Source organism: Amblyomma mixtum, chromosome 8 (genome assembly GCF_055824585.1).
Source record: "Amblyomma mixtum isolate Tamu chromosome 8, ASM5582458v1, whole genome shotgun sequence".
NCBI lineage: Eukaryota > Metazoa > Arthropoda > Arachnida > Ixodida > Ixodidae > Amblyomma > Amblyomma mixtum.
Genome location: NC_143019.1, coordinates 73,537,490 through 73,559,421, shown reverse-complemented (window position 1 = coordinate 73,559,421; position 21,932 = coordinate 73,537,490). Strand labels below are relative to the sequence as shown.

The 21,932-nt window shown below is 44.5% G+C and overlaps 1 protein-coding gene across 1 annotated transcript; it reads left to right on the top strand.

The window, feature by feature from the left end:
• The first annotated feature begins 22 nt into the window (after window positions 1-22).
• On the top strand, window positions 23-19,462 carry LOC149333008 (uncharacterized). The gene is made up of 8 exons (XM_089558533.1): window positions 23-438; window positions 587-600; window positions 1,831-2,224; window positions 5,062-5,172; window positions 8,942-9,043; window positions 10,862-11,005; window positions 16,181-16,395; window positions 19,038-19,462. Exons 1-8 carry the CDS (start codon window positions 262-264, stop codon window positions 19,333-19,335), a joined length of 1,455 nt encoding a protein of 484 aa, XP_089414659.1. The 5' UTR covers window positions 23-261; the 3' UTR covers window positions 19,336-19,462.
• The last annotated feature ends 2,470 nt before the right edge of the window (window positions 19,463-21,932 follow it).

Sequence of the window (21,932 nt, the reverse complement as noted above, 5' to 3'; positions counted from 1 at the left end):
GCTAAAATAAAATGCAAGGATTTGTTAAACCGAAGTGTTTTTTCGACCGTCGCTTTCAAATACATCATCAGAACCCTTTGTTTAGGAAATCACGGATGCAGCATTTCGGAATGTTTTCTCCAAGTAGCGAGATCGCACAAATAACAAGCAAAACACTGCGGCGCCGAGAAATGAATGCAGTAAAACAACAGGTGCTTGTGCCGGTTCCGGCGCAAATGGCTGCTGGATGATGTCCAAGGGAGCTGTGAGTTATAACTGCTAATGGCAGCAGAATCGCAAAAACTGAAACAGCTCAAAGCTGTTCTGGCGAAAAGGGCTACAGCTAATTGGGTCAACTCGCTTCATCAATCCATCGGCAATGCCAGCGATATCGCCGTCACTTCAGCAACTTCAACCGCTTCAACTTCAAGCCGCGTTGTGCTTGGCCGGACGCAGCAGGTTTCTGTCACTTCTCTGTCGTAGTTTTGTCGCATAGTAGCTTTTTCTGTCGGTGTTAAACATCGCTGAGCTTTCGTCGAAGAAACGATCCCTCGTTTATGCTTAGCTTGCGGCGACGCTGACCGTTTCTTCTGTTTTTCCTTTGCAGCAGCAACACGGTCGGTAAGTTATCAACATGGTTTTCTTTGTTTATCATTCGTTTGAAAAGTTGCTAGATTTTCATATTGCAGCCGAGACGTACTGTTTGACGCGACCATATAATTTTCGATATCGCAGCGACTCGAAATTTCTTAGTTCATCACCGTTGGGATGTAACGACAAAAGCTGACAGTATTTTTTTTTCCCCGCTACCGTCTTTGTTTCGATTCGCTTCATTCTTGCTTTGTTCGTTTCTGGCCCGACGGTTGTGACGTGTAAACAAATAAACCACCCGGGAAATCATTAATTGTGCCTGATGGCGCTATTAAAACGAGTTGAGCAGCTTAGCGCGCAGCAGTTTTGTCTCGAAAAGCAAGTATGCTGAAACCGCGCCGCAGCTGTCACTTATTGCGCTTTGTTGTTGCCGGTGGTGACACGTGCTGGCGTTGCACGTGGGTTGTCATGTTTTATTTTTCGGCGTTTTTAAGAAACAGGTATTATTCCTGTCAATCACCAAATGAACTATGATGTTTGCGGGAGATTCATTCGGAAGAGGCCTAGTTTTTTCGGAACATTTCGCCATTCGTGCTCAGACGTCATATCAAATCAGTCAGTTGCACCGCAGAACCTTGCAGTGCATTCAAGGTTGCCAATTGCCAGTGGACGCAGTGTTTGTGGACGCAGTGTAACACGGGCCATGCTTGCTTTATGCATTTATCAGCGATTTGATAATGTATCGATGATAACGTTTGCTGGTTAGCGATACACCTTGTAGATTGTAGCGGAGATATTTTGCAAGGCAAAAGAAGGGGCCTATGAAGCGCTTTTCCATTGGCTGTGTATTTCAACATCATCACCTGTGCAGTTGGGGAGCATTCTGCCAGGCATTTGTCAAAATTGATTGTGATAAAATGTGGAAAACAGCCACTCGAAATGGTAACGGGAGATTCTGCCTGTCACTGGTACCACACTCCAGTTCTCATATTGTGGCTATTTTTTATTTATTTTTTTCATTAGTAACAACTTGCATGAGAATTTCTCATTAAAGTGTCACACACTATTTGCCAGTCATGATCAGCCGCCTCCTTCTGAGAAACTTCTGAACTTTCATGTCCATGGATTATCCCAGCATTTTAGCATGGAACAAACTCACTAAACATTGATCTTGCAAAAAAAAAAAAATCTGATGAAAGTTGCTTGCAAGGCACACTCTTTCCCCCTTCCTGAACATCCTAGCAATTTTTGCGTTGATAGGGGCGGTGACAGTCACAGCAGTCAGATGCCACACGAGTCCGGTCCACAATTGGCATCGAATGCAAGTGGATGTGGCCAGTCATCATCAGCTTCGTTGACAGCATCAGCCATGCCTCAGCCCTCAGACGCCGAGCCTAGCGGCCTCTCAAAGCTGGAGCAACTAAAAGCAGCGATTGGCTCCTCGTCTCCTGTGCCATCCACAAGTCACACTGCAGGGAGCAAGCAGTGCAGCCTTTCAAAGATGCAGCAACTCAAAGCCGTGCTAGAGGAAAGCAAGCGAAAAAGCTCAGCTAGCCCACAAGATGTGCCACCACGTTTGATCCGTGCATCACCATCATCGACGATGCCGCCACCACTGATTCCAGCAGACTCGAGAGCGGCTGTCTGTGAAGAGGTAAGTTGTTCGCACGTTGCTTGCATTTTGTGCCAATCACAAACCATTCACTGTCTAGTCGTCCGAGTAGGCTGCACGGTAAATGGCAAAAACAGTTGCTGTGATCTGTGTGAATTTGGCAGCGTTGCATTATTTGGGCGCAGTCCTTGACTATGGAATTTCCCGTTATCCTCATAGCAAAGTGCGCGGTTAGATCATAGTGGGAGGTTGTGTTCGGTTATGCCTGGATTTCTGAGTGGTCATCAACAATTTCACCAAATTTCAAAGCTAGCACCGAAGTTTTTCCCACTTGTACTACCAGGCCAGAGTGTAGAAATGCAAAAATTTTAGGGTTTCATTTGATGAAACAGTTCGGCCAGTGCCATGGTGTAGTTTAAAAACTGGTCACTGCATGGTGGGTAGGGCTGTGGTTCATTCAGTAGCATATAATAGGTCCAAAAAATTACGAAAAACAGGACAGTCGTAGGCAATAGTGCGGAGCAGTGTTGCCACTTTGCGTTGCCGTTTGCAGTCCTTCAGGCTTATTATGATCACTGCATGTAGTTCAAAAACAGTCTATCATCAATCATTGCTTCTGATATGTGAAATCCAGTTTTTTCAGTTTCGATGCTTTCTCTTGCTGTAGTCAACCATAATAGTGCTTGTTTTACTTTACACCTTCTTGTTTGTGTTTTTCATTTTCATCATGTCTGCCTTGTATCACTTACTCTCTTCGCATTGTTCTTGCTTTGATGAGTTTTTCCTTCGCCTTCTGCTAATCGGAACTGAGATCTTGTCTTAGATTGTTCCGATAACAAAATTGATTTAATGGTTGTTGCTCTTGCATGTCCTAAACACAATGTGTGTTTTCTGTTCAACTCGTGCCATTAGCATACATACTTATGACTGTGATGTTATGTTGACTGTGTGACATAACCAACCCTTTCCTGTCATATATAGCTGCAACTAACACGGCATGCCAGAAAATGTTGACAGGCTTTGACACATTGTGATAGCTAACTTGACACCGCAGCTCGAACATAAGGATCTTTTTGGCTCGGACCTTTATTGAGCCTTCTAGTGCTCTCAGCATCTTTGAGTTCAGGTGCAATTTAGCAAACTGAGATCAATGATTGATTATTTACATGTTATTTGTCAACGCAGCACCATTTCAGCTTTTCATGTGAACTGTGTCATCTGACATCCTCCAGCTTGCTTAGTGCTGCCATGTACTCGATTACAGCTTCTCGAGCCAGTCGACTGTGTCACTTGAGCTTGGCTCGACGTAAACCTCAGACAGGAAATGATTTTAAAAAGTCTTCAGAGCAGGTGTGCTTTTGGCATAACGTAATTGACTTGGAGGGATGAATCGCCATTCCAGCATACAAAATCAAACTACTAAGGGTTTGCCGTACTGACATGCATGACAAAATGATTACAAAAAACTGGAGGCCATCCTCAAGCATAGCCCATGTTCACCTGTCACACGGTTTCGCAGCTCTGGCAGCAATGACGGCACGGGCCCAAGGCCTTTGTAGCCGACCTGTCTGTGCATGTGGAAAGTGATCAAAGAGCACCATGAGAAGCATCACTTGCAAGGGTGCGGTGTGTAGTTTGTTATACAGTCAAGCCCACTTATAACAATATTCAAGTGCCATGGAAATACCATTGTTATAGCCAATAATTGTTATAACAGGGTTGAGCCGAAAAACAGAAAGGACGACAAACTTCAGAGCATGTATTGGCAGTAAATACTCGGAGGGGTTTGATTGTTCTAATGCCTGTGAAAGCTCGTTAATTCGAACTTCAGGAAACCGGAACAATGTTCACCGATGACCAAAGCACCGCCATCACTGCGCCGCTGGTGGGAGCTTCGCGCACCTCCACGTCACAGGAATGAGGCTGGCTTTCCAGAAGTGATACTTATGGGAAATTCAAGAAGCATGCAGAACCAAGGGTGCGGTGACAGCTGACAAGAGAAAAAAAACCACGCTGGCTGCATGCACGCGCACTGCACCGACTGATTGGGGGCACGCACAACGTGCGTAGCCAATGCAGCAGCTCTCCTGACATGATGACGCCTGCCTCTTTTGCTTTTGTGGTGTTGCTGCGCCAGCTTAGCACTTTTGTGTTGTAAGCATGGTTTTGCTGGTGTGGTTGTAGCATTTCCTTCTTTTTTTTTCTATAATGGTTGACACTCAGTGGTAACTGAGTGTCTTGACAGCATTGCTATAAGCAGTTTATTTTACCATAGAACACATGGCAAAGCTGATGATGCCATGACTGACCATTGTTATATCCAATATATTGTTATAACCAGTATTGTTATAAGTGGACTTGACTGTATACTGAATGACCGGCAAAATTGCATTTCAATATACAGTGCCACTTTCCTTTACTTTTACTCAGGATTTTCAAGGGGAGTGTTGGATATGCCCAGAAATTCGAAATATCCGGGTTCATTATATCCAGTCTGTACTGTGTAGCCCTCTTTCGACTAAGAAGCCATGGTGTCGTTGTTAGTGTGCATGAAACCACCTCCTCCTCCCAGCCTTTCTAGCACATCGGAGGTGCCCCAGTCTGCTCCAGTCCACTATGGGAGCTGAATGAAGGGGGAGGGGGGGGGGGGGTGCTTTTGGAGTGCTCACTCTGGTGGTAAAAATGCATTTCCCATTTACAACCCTCCACCCTGCACCCACCTCCATCCACTAGATCCCCACAGTAAAATAAAATTCAGAGACTAAGTGGGAAGGCAATCAGTGTAAAAGCTTGCAGCCAAATGTCATAGGATTGCCTGTGCATTTTTTCTAATGCGTAATAAATCTTCACAAAGAGAAAATAATGTCATTCCCAATCAGGTCGCACCTGACTGCGCAAGCCCAGTGGCTAATCAAACCTGTGATAAAAGGGACAGTGTACGAGAGCCTGTGGTACGCACTACGGCAACACAGCTTTCCGAGAAATCCAAGGTGAGGCTTTGTGGGACTTTTATATGCGTAGTCTGTGCACCTTTCTATTATCAAGTACAACTCGAGAACGACGTGGCGGATTCCCCCCGTACGAGGCACTCCTACCAATGGCACTACAGGTGTAAGATACAAGAGTGAGTTGATGGGTTAGTTGGTTCTGCATGATGAATGTGCAACGCAAGGCACGAGACAATGGAGAGTGCCTGTGTGTGTCTTTTGCTGTTTCTGTCCCTTGTCTTGTCCCTTGTGCTCTATATCCACCAGGTGTAACGTGACCTCAGCATCGTGACAATAGGTTGATGCCATTGGTGGGAGGGCTTTGTTTGAGGGGCATTTGCCGCTTCTTTGTCCTTGAGTTGTAATCCGGCTGTAGGTAATCACAAGAGGCAATATGCTACCACACATTGCTCACATTTTCATGTTTACTCTGCGTGTGGCACGTGGTGCCCTTAGTTGCTTATGTGCCACAAAATCCAGCAGACACAAACAAACATGGCTGCTGTGTTTATTTTTTTTCTTTTAGTGCTGGATACTTGGTGGAGTTCATATTTCTTCCTATGAACACATTGTCATGGTATGGTGTGATTGATGCCCTAGCTGAAATCGAAATTTCCAGAGCCCTTCACTACAGTTTCCCTCATGGCCTGAGTCGCTTTGGGACGTTAAACCATAAACCAGAAATCAAGAAAGCGGCATCGGCAGGATAATGCTGAGAGAAAACAAGTACAGCAGGGGGCGGCAGAGGATCGGGAGGGGGGGGGGGGGGGGGAGATTAGGTGGCCGCAACTGGCACAAGACAGGGTTAATGGGAGCAGCCTTCGTTCTGCTGCAGACATGGTTTGGCTGCTGAATGTGGTGACTGTTTCAGAGTGTGACGTTTAGTGCCACAGATGTGACATATCCTGAGCAGCACAGGTGATTGTCTCAAGATTGGAAATGGGTGGTATCACTATGCCCCTATGTAGGCCAAATGTTTAGGGGAATCCCCCAAGGTGGAGTAGATTTGTAATAAGGGAGTAATTACTCATTGACGTCCACCCGAGCGCAGCCATACGGCCACAAAGGAAAGCTATACAGCTTTCACAGAAGCTTCGTAGTTAAAGAAAGGACCAGGACGAATTTTTCTTTAACTACGAAGTTTCTGTGAAAGCTGTGCAGCTTTCCTTTGTAGCCGTATGGCTGCGCTCGGGTGGACGTCAATGAGTAATTACTCCCTTATTATGCCCCTATGTAAGACCGGCTTTTGCCATTGTATTTCCAATGTTGGGCCAATTAGCCGTGCTGCTGGGAATGTTGCACAACTGTCATAAATATTATACACACTGTCGTACTTCAGTTTGTGTCTGAAAGGACAGAAAGACAAATTGAAGTTGGCCTGTATCAATAGATTACTGCGTTCTGGTGACGAAGGCACTACTGTCCCTGATTGTGGAGCTTTTGTAAGGCCGAAAAAGGCCAAAAAATGAAACAGGTGTCGCCACCCCCAGCCATTTTCGCTAGCAAACTGCAGTGCGTCGAGATAGATTTTTGGGCACAGATCCTCGAGGTTAGGCAGCACTGTCATTCACTTCTAAACAGTGGTCATGTTGATCAGTGATTTTCGGTATGGACTTAAGGAGCTTGAATTGCATGGCTGGAAAAAATTTTTAATCTGATCTTCCTGTCAATGAATGCGTCCTTTTGTTGCCGGGCATATCGAGAAAAGGCCACAAAAATCAGTTTGTACTAAGAAAAAAAAAAAATGGATGAATTGTCCTCAGTTTTCTTTTAATGTCAGCCACGTGGAGGTTAGCTTGGTGCTTTTTTTTTTTTTGCCAGAAAGAGAACTACACGGTGCTGTGTTAGTGTTGCAACTTTGGGTTTAGCACATTACCAATTTTACCAATTTACTTTACATGCCAGCCCGATAATGAGTGAAACAAATGGACTGCTTTCAGTAATGGTGACATTAGCAGGGGATCCCATGGGCTTATATAAAGTACTAGGCAAGGAAAATGCTCAGAGGTAAGAAAGCTATTTATATGAAAGAAATGGCTCTCAGTCAATTGGTCAGTGTCTGTTGGTTTGTTCTCTTTGCTGTGTGCATTCCATCCTTCTCTTCTGGTGAGCTTTTGGCTAGTCTTAGTAATGCACAGGCAAAAAATTAATGTGGCTCTAATACTATATCTCCAGTGATCAGTTACTGACTGGTTTTTCTCTTTTTTTTTAACTGCTTTAAACATCCACACCTACACTTGGCATTAGGAAGTCCTTTAAATCTGTTCTGTGCATGAGTCTGTCTGTGTTGCACTTTGTTTGATCACACAATTTTGTGTTTCATGATACTGTGTTATTTGTGTGCGGGTCGATGTTCTCTTTGTGAGTAAGCCCGTGTTGATGGGTCAAGTTTAATCAAGCCGTTTATATTTTAAAGAACTTTCATGTGTGTGTTCATGTGTGCATGCATGCAGACTGGAAGTGTTTATTGATGGTGTGAAAACAATGGATCCTGTAGACACTGGAGCTAGACACTGGGCTTTGAGATGGTGATATGGGGGAGGTCCGCTATTTGTCTGAAGCCTCCAAAGTAATGGTTCTCAGATGGGAGTTCATGAAATCCTTGATATCTCTAGCCGATGTCCCCGGCATCCTTTGTACTTTTTCCCTTTACCGAGGCCTCCGTTTTAAAGTCACAGCTGCATGACAAGACACAGTGGTGCCCTTTGTGTGCTTGTTTGCACCCACCGTTTCAATCTAATTGTACCTGTCCATTGACTTCATATCTTCTGTCAGTCAAAAGCCCTTTGTTGCAGGGCAGTCGCACAGTGCATGGATGAGCTAGCACAATGTATTTGATTGATTATTCTATACCAGCAAAACAAAGCCAGTATGGGATCAGTTTGTTGCATCGCCTGTCCTTTTTTTTATTAAGTGTTTATTCTACCCCACTGTCTTTGCCTCATCAGTCCCTTTGTATCTCAAGGTATCCCAGACAACTGCTCCTCTGCGTCGTACCAGGATTTCCACTGTGCAGTTAGCTACTGCATCAAGTACAAGCCCTGTTGCCAGACCCTTTCTTAAAGCACTCTGAATTTGGCAGTAACTGCAGCAGCTGCATGAACGTTATCCTCCAGAGTGAAAGAGTCACCGTTGGCATACTTTATCGTGACTGAAAACTGCCACCTTTATTTGCTTACCAGAGGAAATGTTATTTAGATGAACCTGAACTGTAAGGGTCTCTGTATAGACTTGGGCAAGGGTTCTCAATCTTTTTAACTTTGGGCAACCCCAGTCAGTTCGAAAATGGGCAAGGGTTCTTAATCTTTTTAACTTTTGGCAACCCTAATGGGTTCCAAAAAGTGCTGAGAAACCCCATTGTGTCTTGGCTTCTGTTTGCTGTCAGCAGTGACATATGGTCAGTCCAAAAATAGAGGAGGGAAAAGAAAGGTTGAGGTGTCCATGAATTTAGGTGCTTGGGGAGCTCAAAGAGCACACCAACGAATCCAAGGGTTCCGTGGAACCCTGTTTAAAACCCATCTGGACTTTGGTGTGGGTGCTTTGGTGCAGCTGTGTGTGGTCCAGAAAGACCTGGGCATATTGTGCTTTTGTAGGGGGTAGAGTGGGCAAGGCAGGGTGAGTTGGGGTTGCGGTATAATCTTTGCTGTTTATCTTTGTCCTGGGTGAGGGACACTAAAAGGTCTGGGAGTCCTTTTATTCGCATCTTTCCGACTGACTCTGTCCCCTTTGTTTTTAATTTGTTTCTGTTTCTCACTTTGCTCACTGCACACAGCGACTCAGGGAACTGCTTGAGAAGCAGGCACAAAAGAAGACAGCTGCACAGCCAGAGTCAACTCCGCCTCCCCTGGAAAGAGTTTCAGGCCAAGATGACAAGGTAAAAAAAAAATTGGAGGGGGCACTTAAGCTCAGTCTTAGTGGTACGATACAACAGAAAAGGGAAAAATATATAAACTAATTTTTTATTTACACTTTATTTTTACAACAATTTTTGTGCGCTTCGTTATGTAGATAAAAAAACTAGAACTCATGCTTTGAATATTAATGGTTACATGAGCAATATTCATATATAATTCACATATATTTATCTCACAATATTACAACTTGAATGATAGTGCCAGTCATGAAACACAAAAGTAACTGGGACCATTGCAGCACCACTATACCTTGACAATCACTACGAATTGTACTCCTGTAGCTACCGACCTGTACAGCGTGTAATTGTGTGAAATAAGACAGCCGCTAACACGGCGAATGTACACAGTAGGGGACTACCTGACACATCACAGACGAGAAAGCTTTCCAGTTCTACGTCGAAAATCGCATCTCATCCTATGAGAGCCCGAAAACAGACGTTCGGGAAGCACATCTTCCCCCCCATCTCCCCCCCTCCCCTAGGACCTGGTCACCACCAACAAGGACAAAACATTATACTGCACAAACGGCAGAATAGGGTGCACCCACACTAGGGGCTCATTTCGTTGCGGCGACACATCACCCACCAGGTTTGGGTGCCAGCGGAATATGCACAGAATAGTCGCCACTCACCCGGCATCACTAGGCCTAGCATGCTTCGCAGGAAAAGCGTTTTATAGTTGCAAGTTGTCATAGAAGGTCTAAACTTGTTCGTAGTTTGCCATCACACAATAACCTTTTATATGAAGATGTACTAGATTTTCGTCAGACCTTCAACAGCGAAGCACACAAAAAAGCAGGCAAGGCGACAGCCAGCTAACATCAACGGCCGCAGGTCGCACACGTGGAGCGCTGCTTCCAAACGTCAGTAAAACATCATTACTGCCAGTACAGCATTGGATCTTCGGAAGATACTGTTAGGATCGCATGACATTTACCACTAAACTGACCTCTCAATCTGTTTTACTTTATGCCATTAATTCACGCCAGTAGTTGGGCGTAAGTAAGAGTAGTTAGGCTAACAAAGAGGGTTGAGCTTAAGTTAAGGACAACGCAGCGAGCTGTGGAAAGGAAAACGATGGGTGTAACGTTAAGAGATCAGAAGAGGGCACAGTGGGTGAGGGAACAAAGGCGGGTTAATGACATCCTAGTCGAAATCAAGAGGAACAAGTGGGCTTGGGCGGGGCATGTAATGCGAAGACAAGATAACCGCTGGTCCTTAAGGGTAACGGAGTGGATTCCAAGAGAAGGCAAGTGTAGCAGGGGACGGCAGAAAGTTAGGTGGGCGGATGAGATGAACAAGTTTGCGGGAATACGGTGGCGGCAACTGACAAAGGACAGGGTTAATTGGAGAGCAGAAGTGCAAGGTTCCAGGCTAGTAGGTAATACTTTTAAAAGGAAGAAACAGCATGAAGAAACGACACACACACACACACACACACCATGGAGAGACACGGGAGAGGCCTATGCCCTGCAGTGGACGTAGTCAGGATGATGATGATGAGTTGGGCGTGCTCCCCATCATCCACACCTTCGATGCATTGTGCATTTGAAGGATTCGCCGGGGCAGCGCTAATTTTTTCATAAGAATGTGTGTGTGTGTATAATAGGGGCATGCCTGATCAGGGCTGGTTATAGTTGGAAAAATTTAACGGAAAAATGGTGGTCTCGTGTCAGGGCTGCACCCTGTTAAAAGCACAAAAAGAAATGCGGCCCTTACACAAGTATATACAGTAGTTAACACTTACTTTGATTGTTGCAACGTTTTTTTGCTTTCAAGGTCGTCGAAGACGCCCCTGTGCCTTTGGCCTGCTCCGAGGGCCAGTCGGACTGCAGTGAGCCCGGTGGAAATTATTCACCAGCAAGGCTGCCACTCGGGACACGGGTTCCTGTCGTGTTTCTGAGCATCGGAGACAAGAAGGACGTGAGTTGGTCTTCCATCAGTTGTTCACATCAGTGACTCGGACGACGATGTTGTAACGTCGGATTTTGATTCCGCAGCTATACTTATCGCATACTATATATCGCTATATCGCAGCTATGCTTTGTTGTTTTTATATTTCTTTTCCAATTTTTTTCGGAAATTAATTAAGTTCCCATTTGTATTTTTTTAAACCACGCTTATCAAGCTTTCGTTTGGCACATAACATTACACTTCCATTTTTTTTTTGTTTGACTGTCAAAATCATATCAAGGACACTCTCATTTCATTTCATTTCATTTATTGGTTTTGTTTGGCCAGTACGGAGACTGCAAACAAGGGAGAGCAAGCTAAAGGGGCCTAGTAGCGCCTGACAGAGGCCTGCCCTCCCCATGTAAAAAAACAAAAAAAAAACAAATGAGCCTTTTCAAGAGGCATAAAGAAAAAGATTTCTAGCTTGAAAACTATTCAAGTTATAGTTTTAATACTTTAATGCCATGTTTTAGGAAGAATTTGAATTGTTTTGTGTATTCTAGAATTTTTTCAGTAAAAGTATTTTGAAAATTACTGTCATGTAAACAAAAATTTTGTTGTTTTTATTTTTTGTGTTGATTCTTTCCACAGCATTTCAAACCAGAATTCGTGTTCAAATAAATTTCATTAGAAAGCGCATTCTATTTCTGTCATTGTTCTGCATTTTATAAACTTTTTTCTATCACATTTTTTCTAGAAAAAATGTTTGTCTGAGACATGTAAAAAACGGTCCTTTTCCCGTGGTAACGAAAGAGTTAATGAGGAATTTTGTTGATTAAGCATGAAAAACTGCGTAAGGAGAGTTGAAGCAATGTTCTCTGGCCTACCTACTTTCAGCAGGATGCGTTGTTGGGCAAGTTGGTTCATACTGCTTTAGAAAGATGGGATGCACACAGGAGACAATCACAAGAAAGAAGACGGGACGGGCGGAAACTAGCAACTGAGGTTTATTCAAGGAATCGACGTTTATACATAAGCATGTCAGCACTGGCAACAAAGGGCATCAAGGCAGATAGGGCAGATAAAAAACGAACCTATGTTGCTGCGTCCCACCAGCATGGATGTGTATCAGTATGCATGACCTAAGCATTGTTGAGGATTATATGCATTTTCTCCTGTACGGTAGAACCCTGTTGATACGTTTTTCACCGGACCGGGAAAAAAAAACGTAACAGCCGGGAAAATGCAACAGTGAGGAAAGCACCGAAAATTAATGAAAACAGCGCAGCTTTGACTTGCAACAATTTATTTCCGCAAAGTGACCCTAGGACTTTAAAAAATCGAGAATGGTGGATTGCAGTTTCTTTTGCTCGCTGGACAGAACAACGCGTTTCTCAATAGCCTGGAAGGCCGCATTGCTGTCAGCGTCGCGGTGCGACGCACACACCTGCGGAGGAGGTCCAGAGCCGCGACGGCTTCTCCAAAAATCAAATCTGCCAACTCCCAGGAATCATGCAGCTCGTCGTCATCGTCATCGCAGTCAGCGGCTTCACTCACAACCGAGTTCGCAACGATCTCGGCAATGCTTTGACATTCCGACGTCACGACGGCAGCATCCACGGCTAAGTAGTCACCACATGCGATTCCCGTGGCACCCAGCGCAGTGCATAGCCTCAGTTAGCTCTTGATCACAAGAGGCTGCTTACTACTCTTCATCTTCCATGGCAGTTTCCACTTCTATGCGAAGGCCACACCGCACGCAGCAGTGCTGTGCAGTTGACACGCTCACTGCAGTCCACGCTGAAGCGACGTTGTGCGCAGCGTCAAGCACTGAAATATTCGTAGGCTGCTCCGCGTAGGCCGCCCTGGCTACCTGTCGACTGCGTTTAGTACGTCCAGCTTTTCCTCAAGGGGAAGCTCCTTCCGCTTGAGCGACGCTATCACGCCATCAAAGCACGATAAAGATCGCGGCATCGTGGTTTCAAAGTTCGGCGTTCGCGAGGCGGATAGCCATCTAGTGGCGGCGTCTCCAACTCGCGTGTGGCTTCTTGCAGCCAGTTCCGTAGCCAAGCCTGGCCAAGACTCGTCAAAAATCAAAATGGCGGTTGGCGCGCATTGCCCGGGCGGGTGTTCGGGGTGCCGGTTGCGATGTATCATGCGGGATCGTTTCCTCGGCTACAACGTAACAGCGGGGTTCCCAATACATTGGATCCTATGGAAGCTATGCCGGGACCCGAAGAAAATGACGTAACAGCCGGGAAAACGCAGCACTGAGGAACGTAACAGCGGGGTTCTCCTGTATAGTGTCTTAGGTATTGTAATAATAGGCTATATGCTCTTTCAAGGGCACCTTCTTGTGCGAAGAAAGTGCGGAGGGAATTCGCTTTAAAGGGTCAGTCTACTCGCCGAGATGAGTGTATAAATAATGGCATATTCTGGTAGTTGGCACCCTATAACATCAATAACGAGGGGTCTGCGCCCGGTTTAGGCAGGAATTTATATTTTATTTCGGCGTTAAAAGTCACGTAAAAAAGCATGGTGGCGACCCCAAACGTTCATTTTGTTCAAGAAAGTGGCAGTCTTTTTTTGTAGAAGCATAAGTGAATATACTACGTACCATTTGTATGCCCCAATGTCAGAGAAACGCACGTTTTGTTCTAGTAAACTGTAGAAGGCGTACCGCTCGCTTTTTCTGTAAATCACATGAATATTTATAATTACACGTACGCAAAACACAGGCACGTTCCCACTTTTAGTTCAGCGTATGCTAGCAGAGACGCAAAAATAAACTCAGCCTATAGTGGTGCCATCTGGTGGTCAGGACGGGAACCATTGCTGTAAACAAACCGACTCTCCACTTAAGCCTAGGAGCGGCAGAATCGTCACTCTAATTATTAAAATAAAGCAAATTTATCTCTTATATGTTTTCTTATAGGCGAGATGAGACGAAGCGAAAGACAGGCGCCCCATTTATGGCCAGTGAACGCACTGAAAAAGGCAGCAACAACAAGAATTCAGTCCGAAGCGAGAGGTCCGGCTTCGACGGGCGCCGCCATGTTTGTCGCCGCGCGGCGGAAATCCAGATGGTTGCCAGATGAGACTACCATCTCATACAGATGTGTTCCCACATTAGTAAATTCTATTTTAAAATGTTCTACCGCACTCCTTGGCACCACAGCTGGCTAAACGGTAATTTGAGTAAAGAGCTATCGGTTGCCGCAAAGAAAATATGGTCGATAAAATTCAGTAGACTGACCCTTTAATAACAAGTGGGACAGCAGAACAGAGGCAGCTGCTGAAGTGTGGGGTTTGCACGCATGTGTTAAGAGGTGCGTAAGGGAGGGTGTACTGCAGATTTTCGAAGGTGCAAATCTGACAGGGGTTCACGAAAGGTATTCTCGTCATGCAGTACAAACAAAATCCACATGCAGAAGCATGGGAAATACGTTCACACGGATCTCTTTGTGACTTGCTTGCTACGCGATTGGTGGATTGGTGATCAGAGGCAGGTCATGTGCCACCACTTAGTGCTCACATAGAGGTCCACACAGCTGGCAGTTGAGGTGTCATCCATGTTGGGACAGTACTCAGTGCTTGAGGGCGCAGTCATGGCTGGCATGTTTGTAACCTGTAGTGGCGGGGGAGAGTGTTTGGAGCATCTGAAATTCACATTGTACACAATGCACTGCGGCCGGGGGAATTTCACATACCGTATTTTCCTGTGTATATGACGCACCCGCCATAAATGCAGGCTGTCATTGAAAAAGTTGGTATATAAGACGCACCCTAATTTACCCAGTTATGCTAGCGAGACTTAATTAAACGCGCTTGCGCGACCATTGCGAAATGCACCGTACCTGTGAGAAGTTAAGTAACGCTAAGTGACCGAAAAAGGCAAGACTCGCGCCATAGCCACCCATGTTTTAGCAAAAAAGAAAGAAAACGAAAGAACTCTCCTTAGGTCCATAACATTTTATTTTACTTAAAATCTTCGAAGTCTTCATCTTCAGATGCGCTATCAAAAAGTTCGCCCATTTCTGGAGGCAACGCGGCTGAAACATTCTCTTCGCACTACGGAGCAATGTTGCAAAGGTTGACTAAAAAAGAACGCCGGCTTGTCTTAGCTTTTCTTGACAATGGCGGGAAGTGCGATTGTCGCCATCTTTTGGCATTTCACATTACTTTTGCTTGGGGCCTCCGAAACAACCATATGTTTGTGATCCCGGCAGTCGTCATCCTCGCCGTTTCATGATAAAGTTCACCTAAAAAAGTTGCTCACGGCCGTCCCGGTATTGAAGTATTAACCGTGTTACAACCGCGTTATTGGTAGTGATATTTTTTCGGCGGAAAAGCTTGAACATGCACGTGAGCAACTTCTGAACTCGCAAAAAAAAACGAAAAATTCGCATATAAGACACACCCTTGTATAGGACGCACCAGCAAAATTTTTGAAAAAAAGCCGCGTCTTATACACCGGAAAATACGGTATTCATGTGGACCGTGATCGTACCTTCGAGACTGTACTGTATTAGCATAGGAATAATGCAGGGGTTCACAAATACATAAAAGAGAGTGCATCTAGTGTCCAACAATTGCTTTTAACGGTTTTTTATGCTGTTTTTAAAGGGGGATGGGGGATCAGATTGCAAAAATTGCGAAAAAAAGTCGGATTTTTGAAAAGGACACTTTTTGGCATCTCCAACACTGCTTCTATGCTGTACTGAAATATTTCACCCAAAAATGAACTTCAAGCGCTCCAAATATATTTGTCAGCATCTACACATAGGCAGTATGTGCTAGCTGAGAACTTTCAGGCTTGTTTTCTCGGAAATTGGTTTTGAGCTTAATACCTTGCTCGTGGAAAGCGCAGCACAGCAATGGGTGCATGGATTTTTACTTCGTTTGCTTTGTTGTGATCACTGAAATGTGGTCTGCGTCGAGACAGTCTCAGATTTACTGTTTAGGCTAATATGTTTTTATTGCATGGTAATTAGAGCGTGATACATTCTAACATAAAGAGAAGGTGCATATTGTGTCCTTTAAAAGAAGAGCAGATAATTTTTTTTTTATTATTGAGTCTTGATTTATGCCACACTTCTTAGTAAATATTACAAGCATTTACAGACAACCTACTATTTAAAAGGCAACCTACTTGTTTCACTTGTTTCATTTTTCTTTCTTTTTTTCTTTTTTTTTTTGCAACAGGTGCTCTTTGTGCAAGAGGTGTTTGCTCAGCGTGACCTGGTCAAGATGATGAAAGAGATGAACACAGAGGTCCCTGAAAGAAGCGAACCCGTCAAGGATTGCGTCCCGGGTACCTTCGTTGCGGTGCTTCGTGAAGAAGATAAGACCTGGTACCGCGGATTGATCTGCGTTCCTCGAAGGGACTGCGAGAAAGACCCTGCACCAAAAGACGATGGGTAAGGAACGGGGTAACGAGCAATCAAAGGCTTCAAGCCACTGTTTTGGCCGGTACTTCAATGCTGTAGCGACTGTTTCGTAGGAACACTCCTTAGAAAGTTGCTAAGTCTACAAAAGAGGTGGCATTGGAAGGCGCAGCAGTGTCATTGTTCTTGTGCTCAGCGCGACAAGAGACTGGTCACTGGTATTCGACTCTTTCGTCTTGCACACCGCCGCGGTGGCTCAGTGGTTACGGCGCTCTGCTGCTGACCCGAAAGACGCTGGTTCGATCCCGGCCGCGGCGGCTGAATTTCTTGAAGGCGAAATTCTAGAGGCCCGTGTGCTGTGCGATGTCAGTGCACATTAAAGAACCCCAGATGGTCGAAATTTCCGGAGCCCTTCACTACGGCGTCCCTCATAGCCTCAGTCGCTTTGGGACGTTAAACCCCAATAAACCAAACCAAACTTTCGTCTTGCTGTGGAACTGATGAAAGCACTGAGCCAGATGAGAATGCACGTAATGCCTAATGAGCACTTTTGTTGAAAACTGCCCCATGTTTTCACTGCCCCAGAATTAAGGGGGGAGAGGGTCTTAGAAATAAATTTTCATTAATGAAGTCACAGCTATGAAATCTACAGGGAATATGCATTTTTGCATGCTGAATCCAAATATGTGATTTAATTTTATGTACAACAAGTCCTTGTGCACTTATGCAATATGTTAGGTAACTTTTGCAAAGAGTTTGAAAGAAATTCTACTGCAGGGAACTTGTTAGATTGCATGCCATTGGTTTCTCTTGACATCAAGCTATGCAATAAGGGTAAAGTTATCAACCTGTCTGTTATAGAAGGTGAGTTATAGGATTTTGAAATCATCAGTTTCTTCCCATTTGTGAAGTGGCAAATTCAAAACCCTCTAACTCAACTTCTGTGATAGGCAGAATAATAATATTTGCCATTATTGCACAGTTTGGTGTCAAGACAAGCCAGTGGCACGCGTCCTAGCAAGTTTCTTGCAGCGAAATTTATTGAAAGCTCTCGGCAAAAAGTTACATAAAATGTTATATAAGTGCACAAGGAGTTTTACATAAAATTAAATTACTTATTTGGGATCAGCATGCAAAAATACATGTTTCTCCAAGATGCCATTATTTTGACTTCGTTAACAAAATTTTTTTTCCTAAGACTAGCTTCCCCCCCTTAACTCTTTCCCTACCATGGGGACAATGACCATTTTCTGAAGGTTTCAGTACATTTTTTTTTTTCTGTAAAAACTATTGCATTCAATATTGAATGCCGCCGCGGTGGCTCAGTGGCTATGGTGCTCGGCTGCTGACCCCAAAAGACGCGGGTTCGATCCCGGCCTCGGCGGCTGGAATTTCTTTGGAGGAGAAATTCTAGAGGCCCGTGTACTGTGCGATGTCAGTGCACGTTAAAGATCCCCAGGTGGTCGAAATTTCCGGAGCCCTCCACTACGGCGTCTCTCATAGCCTTAGTTGCTTTGGGACGTTAAACCCCATTAAAAAATAAATAAACAAAAAAAATTCAATATTGAATGCAATACCCAAAAACAGAGCTGAATAAAGGTGCTTTCTATTAATATACGTTTAAACAACAAGTTGCATGTTGCAACAAAAAATTTTATTTGCTAAAAACGAGATTTTAGAAAAAAATTCAACAAAACTTGCAAAACACGCTTGTATTTAAAAAGAAAAAAAATGTTAAAAATTTTTTGAAATATGCAAAATGTTTGCTACTCTATTGGCCACTCTGCAAAAAAAAAATCATTTCTATCTTGAATAGTATTGTTGCTAGAAAACAATAACTGGAAACCCTATAGTTGTGCATCAGAGCGCGGCCGCCTGTGTTTCAAGCTGGTTTCCATCATCAGCGATGTGAAAACTAAATCATCTTCAGCACCTTGCAACATTTCCAGGCTCGTTGTTGCACAGGACGTCGATTAAATCGCTCGCAGACGAAACGGAGTCCTGAGGTTTGCTATGTCCTAGAGCGCGTGCCGCGCATGCGGAGGTTGCCAAGTGACTGATGGTACCACATCTTCGGAGTGCATTCAAAAATGCCATTTTGTACAGGCAAAAAAAACTATATTCGAAACAAAACTTCAGTTCACCGGCCACAAGCCAGATGCGCATCGTGCCTGTAAGCAACGCGGAAGGCTCCGAAGTCGAGCGGCGAAGGCGTCATCTGTGGGCAACATGGCGGGCAATGAGCGCAGGTCCGCGCCTTCATTTCTTCGCAGCGCGTTAGAAAGTGCCCCCTCGCGGGACAAGAGAAAACTACATAGGAAACAAAACTTTTTTTCCTGGCCTACAAACTACATCGGCAGCGTGGTCATTAGCAACGCAGAAGGTTCTGAAATCGGGGCATGAAATCATCGTTAGCAGGCTAACGATGCTCAGTGGGCGCGGTAGGGAAAGAGTTAACATCATAGTGTGAGCCACAATGGAAATGGTCGAGCCCCAATATTCTTTCTTGTTGCCGCTGTGTTCATGAGCCAGCCACGTCATAGGGTAATGAAACAAATATTTTGCCTGTGTGTGATCACTGTTGTGCCACATTTGTGCACCAGGGTACTGCTGACGGTTTGGTTGATTTTATTTATTCTTATTGCATTTTGGCCACCATCCTTTGGGTTGAACAGGTCGGGGGACAAGCTGCGAGTGCTGTTCATCGACTATGGCCGCACGGCGAACGTATCTGCCGCAAGCCTGCTCTCCCTGCCAGCGTTCTACCAGCGGCTCCCTGCCTTTGCCATCCCGGTGACCCTGCATGGCCTGCCCTGGATCCACCTGCCCAGTGGCACCTCGTTCAACGGGGAGGTGTTCGACGCCGAAGTCGTGACCAACAGCGAACTGTGCCAGTCAGTGCGGTTGTACCTTCGAAATAATGACCTCTGTCTCAACGACACTCTCGCAGTGTACGCGGAGTCGATGCCTTGACTTGTATGGGTACGCAGGCTGGCTTAGGGTCCGTGGAGTGACTTAAGGGGGGACACTGGTCTTGAAAAGAAAATTTTATTAATTTAGTCATAGTTATGAAATTTTCAGGGCACATGTATTTTTGTGCGCTGATTCTAGATATGCCATTTAATTTCATGTAAAACAATTCCTTGAGCACTTACGCACTTTTTATGCAAGTATTTTGCGGAGAGTTTTGAAGAAAATTTGCTGTGGGAAACTCGCTGAAATGTATGCCATTGGGTGCAATTGACACCAAGGAATACAATAAAGGTAAAATTATCATCCTGCCTCTCATAGAACTGGAGTAATAGGGTACTGAAGCTGCCACTTCAGAAACAGGAATACACAATTTCCTTCTCATTTCTGAAGCGACAACTTCAAAACTCTACAACTTAAGTTCTATGATAGGCAGGAAGACAATTTTACCCTTATTGCATTCCTTGGTGTCAAGAGAACCCAATGGCATACATTTCAGCGAGTTTCCCGCAGCAAATTTTCTTCAAAACTCTTCGCAAAGTACTAGCATAAAGAGTGCATAAGTGCTCAAGGAATTGTTCTACATGAAATTAAATGACATATTTAGAATCAGCACACAAAAATACATATTCCCTGAAGATTTCGTAACTGTGACTTCATTAATAAAAATTTTTTTTTCAAGACCAGTGTCCCCCTTTAAGCGGAGCAAAATACGAATGCTGTGTGGCTTGCGTCTACAACGAATTCCATGGGTGGACTGAGTGTTGTTTACTTTTTGCTACTTGTGAGAACCTGATCAACTGAGTGCAAGGTTGCTTGTGTCATTGGGTTCTTCAGGACAGGTGACATCAGGCACGTAGCCAGGAATTTTTTTGAGTGGTGGGGGTGGGGGGTGCTGTCAGCTGGCTGAGAATGCCCCCCCCCCCCCTTTCTTGGATACGAGCCTGACTGACAACAAATCCACCTGTGAAACATCCAAGCTTGCACAAATTTGAGAAGGTGACAGACCTGCGAAGGAATTCGCTGTTGTGTTCGCTCTTTTTAGTCAGCATTTCCATTCATACCGTATATTTTAGCAACTTGGAAATGCATCATCGTCATATACTTCATAGATACATTTTTCACTGTAAGTTGCACAGGAGCATAAGAAATTGCTCAGCAGATGGCATGAAACGTCTTTTATCATACCCCAAATGCAACCACCATACCTTTATGGAAAGTCTCTTCTTTTTAATTCAGGGTGGTTCTTATCATATGCTTGTCATCAAAGTTTATAGTCATCTTGTGCCAGTTATGTGCAAGTTTTTTTTTCTATATTTTTATATTAATAATCCTTCAGTGTGCTGTTGAATGTGTTCTTTATTGGCCACTGACGAGCTTTTCTAGGTACAGAAAGATGAATGATAATATATGAGTTGTTTGGGAGGTAATATAAAGGATGAGTGCAATGTGCGTACATGTTTTAGTTAAACTGTGCACCTGTTTTATAGATTTTTTTTAGATATGTATCCCATCTGTTAAAACGCATTCCTTCATTGATGTGACCTATACGCCGCACATTAATTCATCATTCTTTTATGTAGTAATATGACATGATTTGTCAGCCACTTAATGGCATCTAGTATTTACTGAGCAACACATTTTAGCATATAATGAATGACTGTGTTGCCTTCTGGGTATATTCCTTTCGTGCTGTTTGTGTCATACCAGTGTGGAGAACTATAGTGTTTTATATTTTATGGCACATCTTCGCTCGTATTGGCCGTGTTGTGAAATATCCAGTCTCGGATCCATTTAGAAACACCAGCTGCAAAAAGCATGCTTTCCGAGGCAAGCCGTGCGAGTTTCCCGAACTGGAAGAAGAGCTGCTCTGCTATGTGATGGAAGTGCGGAACAACGGCTACGCATTGACAGCGGACATGCTGCGCGGCTTCTTTTGGGATGAGCGTGCACCAGAGCACAGCACCAGCTCAGAGTCGAAATTCTCCGCGAGTGACTACTGAACATAGAATAAATGTCGCTCATTCCCTGATTGGTGTGTGTTTTTACTTAAAAAAAAAATATCACAGATCGCGTATAAGGGTTGCACCCCCAAAATTGGCCCTCGAATCTGGGAAAAAAAAGTGCGGCCCTTTTACGCGCTTGTACGGTAAGTAAGGCATTGAGCTACAGATCCAAAGGACATGCTTTCATTTCAGAAGTGAATCAGTGCACTGTGCAAAAATTCATTAACAATCTCCTGTAGGCTCCCACTGTCATGCTTCAGTGAGGAAGCAACTGCCCTGACAGAAGTGTTTCACACGGAGCGGGGTGCCTTTGTCCCTCACATGTTCTGTCCAAGACCTGCCGGTCTCCCCACACTCTGCGACAGCCTGCTCCATCTTTTGTGCAGTCTGGCAGTTCACAAGGTACAGTCAAACCCACTTAGAACAATACCGGTTATAACAATCCATTGGATATAACAATGGTCAGTTGTGGCACCATCAGCTTTTGCATGTGTTGTATGGTATTTTCGGCACAACCCTGTTATAACAATTACTGGTTATAACAATGATATTTCCATGGCACTTCAGTATTGTTGTAAGTGGATTTGACTGTAT

Excerpts from the sequence above, each read along its gene's own strand:
- LOC149333008 (XM_089558533.1), top strand. The coding sequence starts at position 262 with ATGGCAGCAGAATCGCAAAAACTGAAACAGCTCAAAGCTGTTCTGGCG. Across the intron at positions 2,225-5,061 it reads GAGCGGCTGTCTGTGAAGAG|GTCGCACCTGACTGCGCAAG; the intron begins GTAAGTTGTTCG and ends ATTCCCAATCAG. Across the intron at positions 5,173-8,941 it reads AGCTTTCCGAGAAATCCAAG|CGACTCAGGGAACTGCTTGA; the intron begins GTGAGGCTTTGT and ends CACTGCACACAG.